The sequence below is a fragment of the Bison bison genome, unplaced genomic scaffold (assembly GCF_000754665.1).
Source record: "Bison bison bison isolate TAMUID 2011002044 unplaced genomic scaffold, Bison_UMD1.0 scf7180017864037, whole genome shotgun sequence".
NCBI lineage: Eukaryota > Metazoa > Chordata > Mammalia > Artiodactyla > Bovidae > Bison > Bison bison.
Genome location: NW_011494609.1, coordinates 7,239,488 through 7,248,994, shown reverse-complemented (window position 1 = coordinate 7,248,994; position 9,507 = coordinate 7,239,488). Strand labels below are relative to the sequence as shown.

Sequence of the window (9,507 nt, the reverse complement as noted above, 5' to 3'; positions counted from 1 at the left end):
CGTCCCATACTCATTTCCTCCCAACCTTCTCCCACCCCCACCTTCTCTCACACCCCCACCCCGCCAAGTCCCTGGGAGTCAGTAGCCTGCCTTCCGACTGAGGATACGTGTTATGGGTATTTCACGTAGATGGAATCATGCAGTGTGTAGTTTCTTGTGACCAGCTTATTTCACACAGCACATCTCAGGATTCGCCTGTGTTGTAGCGTGTGCCAGCGTTTCATTCCCTTTCGTGGCTGAACAGTATTCCATTGGATCGGTGGACCACACTCATCCCCTCAGCAGCTGCAGGTTGTAAGACACTGACTTCTGAAAGGCATAGAGCCAGGTGTCTCATAGACCAGCTCACCTTCGGAGGTTTGTTGTTTCCTTGTGGGTGTGTCCAGCAGGAGAGTAGATCTGAAAGACTTTGCTTCTGAGTGTTCTAGCAAATATACTTTATACACATCGCTGTGTGTTAAGATTAGGTTTATGGTAATACTTGGCTTCTCACATTGAGTTCATCAAGATGAGGGTTTATTTTAAACAGTCACCATCTCCATCAGTGTGTCTTGGCGGCCATGACAAAGTGCTGCAGACTGAGTGAGTGGCTTCTGGAGGCTGACCGCCCAGGGCCACATGCCCTCGTGGCCGGCTCCTGATGAGGCCTCCTCTCTTCCTAACTTGTCCTTTCATGACCAGGGGCGCAGGAGGAGAGACGAGACAGGAGAGAGAGGGGTAGATTCAGAGACAGACAGGGCTCTCTGGTGCATCCTTCTGTCAGGGCATGACCATCCCTGACCTCACCCAACCCTAATAACTTCCCCCGGGGAGCCACTTCCAGTCACCGTCACCCTGCGGGGATCACATGCTGTCCACAGCCGTTGCTGACTGCTGGGTGCGCGCCCCTCACACACAGCCATCTGGAGGGGCTCTCAGGGCCAGTGTGGCATTGGTTTGTGCATTAGTTTCTTCAGAGTGCCCAGACTGGCATCACAGGGCTGTGTGCCACGTCTGCTGTGTGTGAGACCACGGACTTCCACTTTTCCACCGTTCCGTGGCCTCTCTGTGAAGAAACTCTACTGTGCTTGTCCCTGTTTTCTTGTGGTTTTATACCGTCGATCTCAGCACAGCCTCCAGTTACTGAGTGTTTATAAATACCTCCTGGTCAGTCCAGCGGCCTGGTGGGTTCTCTCGACGCACAGTGCTGGTGGAGGGTGCAGTGGATTTGCCCCTTTGGTGCCCGAGGGCTGGGACTTGCTGCCCTCCTGACTCCCTGCGTCCTTGGCTGAGCCCCCAGGGTGGCACACACCTGGGCTTATTTATTGCCAGATGTAGGGGGGAACTCAGGCGTTTTCACTAGAGAACTTCTTGTGTGAGTGGGAGGGTGGTGGACTTCCTGAAACAGCTCTAGGAGTTGGACTTACAAATCTCATTTTGAAATTGAGGAGTTAGTTGATCTGTATTTACCTTGGGTTTGCCAAAACGGGAGTTAGAGACCTTAAATTTCTTCAGGTTTTATGATTTCCAGGAGGTATCTGGGCATGTGCTCCTGTTGTGCTTTTTACAAAGCAACTGCTTTTGACAGAGTAACTCCTTTTGGTGTGTGAAGATGGCGTGGGGTTGGGAGGGTCCAAACTATCTCTGTCACTCATCACTGCTTCCGGCCGGCGTGACTCTGAGCCTCTGACAGTGTGCCTGGGGAGTGAAACGTGTTCTGTGCGTCCACAGGTCACAGGGTCGCCCTCCCCATGCACTCCTTTGCACAGCTGCGCGATCTCCGCTTCACCCCTGCCAACGCCGTGGTCCACGTGGGTGGCGTCCTGTCTGTGGAGATAACTGTGTGCAGTCAGATGCCTGTGCCCATCCATGTGGAGCAGATCGCCATCCACGTCCACTTCAGCATAGAGAAGAACAGTTACCGGAAGACCGCCGAGTGGCTCACCAAGCACAAGACGGCCAACGGGGTTGTTAACTTCCCGGCGGAGGCCTCACCCTTTCCCACATCCCAGAGCAGCCTCCCCGCGCTGGAGCTGTACGAGATGTTTGAGAGGAGTCCTTCCGACAACTCCTTGAACACCACAGGGATCATATGCAAGAACGTCCACATGCTCCTGCGGAGGCAGGAGAGCAGCACGTCTCTGGAGGCGTCCTCGGGCCTGGCTCTGGAGGACGGGGCCCATGTGCTGAGGTGTGCCGGCGTGACCCTGCAGCCGGGGCCCAATACCATCGTGTTCAGGACGCAGGTATGTGCCGAGCAGGAGCTGGCTTTGGGGCGGTCAGAACGGTGGTGCTTGCAAGCACCGTCTGGAGAAGCTGAGAGTCCAGTGGTGGCCTCTGCTCCATTAGCCTGGCTCTGGTTTATCCTTATAGAAAAATAGATTGGTGTTTTGAAAAAAATCTATACTTGCATAGTTGTAAGGCAGTCGATAAGTTGTGGATAGAGTTCTCAACGTAGATAATTATTTGTGTTCTCACTGGATTTAGACTTTTCCCCTTTGTATTAAAGTGCATCCTCATTTGTTAAAATGAGGATGTTTCAAAGAGGCAGCACTTTCACGTTAAACGTTCTTTTCCTTCTGTGGCGGCTCAGATGGATGTCAGAACAGTCTCTTCTGTCCGCTCGATACGAATCTCCCCCAGCCAGCACAGCGTGTTCCGTTGGTTCCTCTGAGCCTGCACAGAGGCTGGGTCGGTGGAAAGTACCGCTGTTCGCCACGCGCGTTTTCAGTCTAGTCCTGGAGCAAGTCTTAAATTTCATGCTCCGTGTCTCCATTGACTACCTTTTCCAGAAGAGAATGCCACAGATAAAGCTTGTTAAATTGAGAAAGCACTGTTAGAAGCGTCAAGTCAAACTTAACCACCAGTTACTCACCCAGACCTCAACTAAGAGATTCTGAGGGATCTTTGGAAGAGCCCGAATGTAGACGTGTTAGCACAGAGCAGCAGGATAAAGAGGGTGAGAAGAGGGACCGCTATGGCTCAGCCTTCCCTTGAGAAGCTCGTTGTCACAAGTGGGGACGACTGTGCCAACGCTTGTCTTACCCGTAGGCCAGGGAGCCGGGAACGTACACGCTGCGGCAGTTGTGCGCCTCGCTGGGCCCAGTGTGGTTTGTGCTTCCTCACATCTACCCGCTGGTGCAGTACGACGTGTACTCGCAGGAGCCGCAGCTGCTTGTGGAACCACTGGCCGGTGAGGGGGCCTGGGTGGGTGGGGCGCCGTGCGGATGGATGTCTGAGGGTCCGGGGCGGGCGGGGCCGGGGCGGGCAAGGCGCTGTGCAGATGTCAGGGCTGCGCTTTGCTCCTTTACTGGAGGGAGTCACATAGGAGGAGGCTTTCTCCTGCATCACATTCCAGTCCTCTGTGACCGTGTCCTCTCTAGGTGACACTGTTGGGAGCATCGTGGAGATTTTGCCTGGGAACTGTGGCTCTTTTGTTCATCTGAATACTTGCTTCTCTGTAATTGCTGCTTTCATGTTTACTAAACATTCTGTATCTAAAAATATGAAAAATAAGGGAAAAGTTGGCTAAATCAGCTGATGTCTGCTGCATGGAATTTAATCAGTAAATATTATAGTTTCCTGCTTAGAATTCCAAAGGCTAAATGCTAGATTTAGTTATGATCTATACTGTGATCAAAAGTCTTTTCATTGAAAATGTTGATTAATCTTGACCCCTGGCGTGGCATTTGAGAGTTCAGTGCTGCTGTCCTTTTAGTTAAGTTCTCAAATTAGGAGGGCTTGGCATAAACGAATTATTGAAGACAACATGGCTCTTCAGTAAAACACTAACGATCAAGTGTCTCAGTTAATAGCTGGGAGCAGTGTATTTATTTGCTCATTTCTTCCATTTGTGGAAAAAAATCAAGGAAACCTTTTTTGCTGTTTAATCTCTTCAAACTCCCCATTTTTACACTGTTAAACTACTCCCTTGACTTCCTGGAAAGGCCCTCAGATGTGGAGCACAGAGTCTCACAAATGATTCTTCGTCAGAGAACCTTTTGTGAGGAAGGCTGGGCCGTGTGGCTGGGAGGTGCTGGCTTGCGCCTCTGCCCTCCTCTGGGCCCCACTCCCTCACCACCTCTCACCTCCCCCTCCCTGCTTCTTGTCAGCTGTTCGTCCTCCTTGTGTCTTATCTGTTGCTTCTTCCTTCGGCCTTCCCTGGAGCCGATTCTCAGAAACCTCAGCCCATTCCCTCCCCTCCATTTCCATCCAGGAGAAAATGTAGCTGTATCTTCTGCCAAGCTGTTTCTGAACCAAAGATCTGGAGGAGGCCTGACCTGAAAAAAGCCAGAGGAAAATCTGAATAGCAGCAGCACATGCGATTTCACTAGTTTTTTTCTTTAGTGTCGTTATTATCTGATTCTCTCTTAGTAACTGACAAGCAGGTACATTGTGAGAACCTCATAGACGTGGTTGCCACCATGACCCCTAGCTTTCTGAACCGAGGTGGTGATGAGGTTCCCCCAGGCTCACAGATTATTCTAGGCAAGGGCCCCTCAGCTCTGCAGTCTGTGTAATTGCGATGAGAAGTGAGGGTGGACAGGTGGACACTGAGTGAATGGATGGAGTATTTAGAGTGAACAGACCTTTTCTAAAAGAGAAAACACACTCTTCTAACTTACAGTAGGCCTTCCATTGGTCCTCTTGGTTGATAGCAATGCTAATTGCAGTCTTTTTCCCTTTAGATAGCCTTTTGGCTGGTATTCCTCAGAAGGTCAAGTTCACTGTCACTACTGGCCATTATACAGTAAAAAATGGAGACAGCCTACAGCTCAGCAACGTAGACGCTATGCTTATCCTGTGTCCTGAGGAGAACAGAGCCGTGATCTACTCTAACACAAGAGGTAAGGGGCACTCACGGGTGAAGGCAGGCCTTTGGCCTTGGTGTGCACCATCAGGCTCTAAGGCTCTGTCATCCGCGCATCCTCAGGTGACATCCAAGCACCTGTCTCCTTGTAGCTCTCTGCTGGCAGCGTTCCACCTGTAGGTGGACAGTAACCCTGCCCCAGACACGGCGTGGCATCTGAGGGGATAGACATAGAACTGTGCAGCGCCCTGCGGCCAGGCGGTGTGGACCTTGATACAAGTCTGTGATGCAGCATTACCTCCTGGCTCGTGCTCCCTGGCGATGCCTTGGTGGCCTCCAGCCTCCTTCCACCCCCCTCAACTTGCATCTGCAAAAAGCAAAAGCAAATCAACCTATGAAGGCACTGGTTGGAAGCCCTAAAAAAATCCCATCTCCCGCAGTCCCCAGCCTTGAGGTTGGAGACGGAAGGATTCAGCACTCTTCCTGAGTGGGGATTGGTCTGGTGGTGGGATGGGGTGGGGCCACATCACGCTGGGACACAGGCCATCTCAGGTGGGCTGTGAGGAAGTGTCTCTTTTCTGTCTTCAGACGGAGCAGAGTGACAGTTCTCTGAGCCCAGCTCTACCAGACAGCTCTCATGCAGTGCTGCTTTGTCTCACAGGATTCTGTTCCTGATTTTCCTGTCTCTCTTCCTCTGTAATCCTTCCTGGTTACACCCTTGCACGTGTGTACACGCAGCAGGAGCTGGGCTGGAACTTCACTACAGGGCTGTCATCTACGAGAGGAGAAAGGAACAAGGAAACGGAGGCACTGTGTTAAAGGTGACTTTTTCTCTTTCCTAGAAAAGGTTTCTGACGCGCTGCTCCGGGTTCAGTCATCCGACAAGGTCACGAGCATCAGTCTGCCGGCTGCACCCACATACCACCTGATCGAATTTGAACTGGAAGTTCTCTCTTTACCTTCGGCTCCAGCAGCAGGAGGGGAGAGCACCCTGCTGGGGGTGACAGAGCCCCACGGGAAGCATAAGGACACGCAGAAGACTGGCCACTGCATGGCTACCACGGACCACAAAGTAAGGAGGGACTGGAGCTGTGCAGCCTGTGCGGGCAGCTTCTGCCTGTCCTCCTTGATTTGAAGATAGCATATTCGAAATGACTTCTGTTGAGAGGGCAGATTTCCCAGTTGCTAACACCACAGGTTCTGGTTGGGTTTAGCGTTTATATCTGTGAATCAGCCTTAGATAAGGGGTACATCTTTCAAAGACAGAGACAAACAGGCTTTAACTTTTCTGTCGCACCTTGAGGAAGGACAGTTCACTGTAAGAGATACAGGTTTTGTTTAGAAGGCAGTAGTTTTGCCTCTGTGGTCCATTTGTCCTGGTGATTAGGCTAGATGGAGTTCTGTGTCTTGGTGTGCTTCACTTTTTGTTCCCTGAAACATCACATCGTACTTAGCAAGGAAGACGTGCTATCGTTTTATCCTTTGATATGGGTATTTATTGATTGTTATTTGAGGGATTCATAACGTTAGTCCTAAGTCCACAATCCATCAGCTCACAGAACCTGTACTTGCATCATGCTTACTCTGATTCTGTCCATGTCTCGTAACACAGATACCCGTTCTGAGGGCTTTTGAACAACCCAAGGGTTGAAGTGTATACTTGTGGTCCCATGGGACTGTCTTTCTGGCAAACTTTTAAAAGCTGCTGCCTGAGAGTCTAGCTTCCAAACATTCAGTCTAGCCTGAATGTAGTTGCTGAGATCCTCCCTTTCGGGACTGTGACAGGTCCTGGCGCATCCTCAGCTTCTGGAGCCATTGAAAATCTAATAGGCTGCTTGGGCAAACACAGAGACAACCGAGAGCTGGGGCAAAGCGGACTGTTTGTCTCCTACGTGAGGCCTCTGTCAGGACTGGGAGAGGTGGTTGCTTCAGCCACTGTGTAGACAGAGGAATGGAGGAGCGTGTTCCAGAATGAAAGAGCAGGTAATGCCTCAGTAGAAACCTTAATGAAACAGAGATCAGTAATTTATCTGATAAACAATTCAAAGTGATGGTCGTAAAGATGCGTATTGAACTGGGAGAAAAATGGACGAAAACAGCAAATAGAAGACATAAGAAAGTACCAAATAAAAGTCTCAGAGCTGAAGGGTACAATGCTGCTGCTGCTGCTAAGTCACTTCAGTCGTGTCCGACTGTGTGGGACCCCATAGACGGCAGCCCACCAGGCTCCCCCGTCCCTGGGATTCTCCAGGCAAGAACACTGGGGTGGGTTGCCATTTCCTTCTCCAGTGCTTGAAAGTGAAAAGTGAAAGTGAAGTCGCTCAGTCGTGTCCGACTCTTAGGAACCCCATGGACTGCAGCCTACCAGGCTCCTCCATCCATGGGATTTTCCAGGCAAGAGTACTGGAGTGGGTGCCATTGCCTTCTCCGAAAGGGTACAATAGATGAGCTGAAAAATACACTAGAGGGGGTCAGCAGCAGACTAGATGCCGGAAGGGAGGGGCGCAATGTACTAAAATGCTGGGGGGAAAAGACTTCCAACCAAGAATACGTGGCAAAGTTGTTATTCAGAATTGAAGGAAAGATAGAGTTTTCCAGACAAGTAAAAATTAAAGGAGTTTATCACCACTAAACTGGCCATCTATGAAATGTTAAAGAGATTTCTTTAAGATGAAAAGATACTCTTAATTATAGTAACAGAAACACAATGGAAAGGTAATGGATTTGATAAAGGTAATGGGTTAGTCACTTATAAAGCTAGTATGAAGGGTTTTTTAAAAAGTGAAAATAGCTATGATTATAATTATTATTTAAGAGGGATGGATGCACAAGATAAAAAGATGTAAAATATGATTATCTCAAAAGCAAACATTGGAGGAGGGAGTTAAAATTTTGAGTTTTAAAATGAGATCAAACTTAAGTTGTTAATCAGCTTAAAATAGACTGTTATAAATATAATTTGTTATATATAAGCATCATGATAATCACAAAGCAAAAACCTATAGTAAGGGTACAAGAGATAAAGAATATAGACATACCACTAAAGAAAGGCATCAAACCACAAAGGAAGCAAGCAAGAGAAGATAGGAACAAAGACGAACTGTAAAAACAGCCAGAAAAGAATTAACAAAATGACAGTAAGTATGTACCTATCAATAATTACTTTAAATATAAATGGACTAAATTCTCCACTTAGAAGACAAAGTAGCTGTATGAATTAAAAAACCAAGATCTGGGACTTCCCTGGTGGTTCAGTGGCTAGGACTCTGCGATCCCAATGCTAATTATGCTAATGGCCTGGGTTTGATCCCTGGTCAGGGAACTGGATCCCACGTGCCACAACTAAGAGTTCCTGCGCTGCAAATAAAAATCCCACGTAACCACAACGAAGACCCCACACAGCCAAATGAACAATAAGTAAATAACAATAAATATTAAAAAAAAAAAAAAAGACCCATCTTTAAGTTGCCTACAAGAGACTTTAGATGTAAGGACACACGGAGTAAAGGGATGGAAAAGCTAATTCATGCAAATGAAAAGCAGTAGCTACACTTACATCAGAAAAAGGAGACTTTAAGACTATTAATAAAAGACAAGGCAGGATGTTAGGTAATTATAAAGGGGTCAGTCCATTAAGAAGATATCATTTGTAAGTATTTATGCGCCGAACACAGGAGCACCTAAAATATAAAGCAAATATTAACATATTTAAACAAAGAAATAGCAATATAGTAATAGTAGGGGGCTGTAATACTCCACTTCTATAAATGGATAGATCCCTCAGACAAAATGAATAAGGACACATTGGCCTTAAGTGTGTTAGACTAGATGGATTTAACAGACATTTACAGAATATACCATCAAGAAACAACAAAATACACATTCTTCTGAATTACACATGAAATATTTTCCGAGATAGAGTATATCAGGCTGCAACAGAAGTCTTGGTAAACTTAATTGGATGGAAATCATATCAAGCATCTTTTCTAGCCACAGTGGTATAAAACTGGAAATTCATTTCATGAAGACAACTGCAAAATGCACACATATCTAGAGATTAAACAATGTGCTGTTGAATAGCCAGTGGGTCAAAGAAGAAACCAAAAGAGAAATAAAAACCTACCTTGAGACAAGTGCACGTGGAAATGTAACATATCAGAATGTCTGGGATCCATTGTAAGCAGTTCTGAGAGGGAAAGTCATAGCAATACATGCTTTCCTTAAGAAATAAAATCTCAAACAACTTCAGACCTCAGGGAACTAGAAAAAGAAGGGCAAAGCCCAGATTTAATGGAAGGAAGAAATTACAGATGATCATAGGAGAAACAAATGAAGTAGATACTGAAAAGACAGTATAAGAGATCAGTGAAACCAAGAGCTGGTTCTTTGACAAGATAAAATTGACCAACCTTTAGCCAGACTCACCAAGAACAAAAGAAAGAACTCAAAATCAGAAAGGAAAGAGATGTTACAGCTGCCCTCACAGATAGTGTCGTAAGAGACTACTATGAATGCAGAGTTCCAAAGAATAGCGAGGAGAGATAAGAAAGCCTTCTTCATGATCAGTGCAAAGAAATAGAGGAAAACAATATAATGGGAAAGACTAGAGATCTCTTCAAGAAAATTGAGATACTAAGGGAACATTTCATGCCAAGATGGGCACAATAAAGGACAGAAACGGTATGGATCTAACAGAAGCAGAAGATATTAAGAAGAGG

General features: G+C 47.2%; 1 protein-coding gene across 2 annotated transcripts in view; it reads left to right on the top strand.

The window, feature by feature from the left end:
- The window catches only part of TRAPPC10 (trafficking protein particle complex 10), a 75,852-nt gene that overhangs the window by 51,263 nt on the left and 15,082 nt on the right, over positions 1-9,507 (top strand). For both annotated transcript variants that reach the window (XM_010834899.1, XM_010834898.1), the window contains exons 14-17: positions 1,711-2,225; positions 3,031-3,172; positions 4,668-4,826; positions 5,632-5,861. In XM_010834899.1, the coding sequence (XP_010833201.1) occupies positions 1,711-2,225; positions 3,031-3,172; positions 4,668-4,826; positions 5,632-5,861 (1,046 nt within the window). The remainder of the gene's footprint in view (positions 1-1,710; positions 2,226-3,030; positions 3,173-4,667; positions 4,827-5,631; positions 5,862-9,507) is intronic.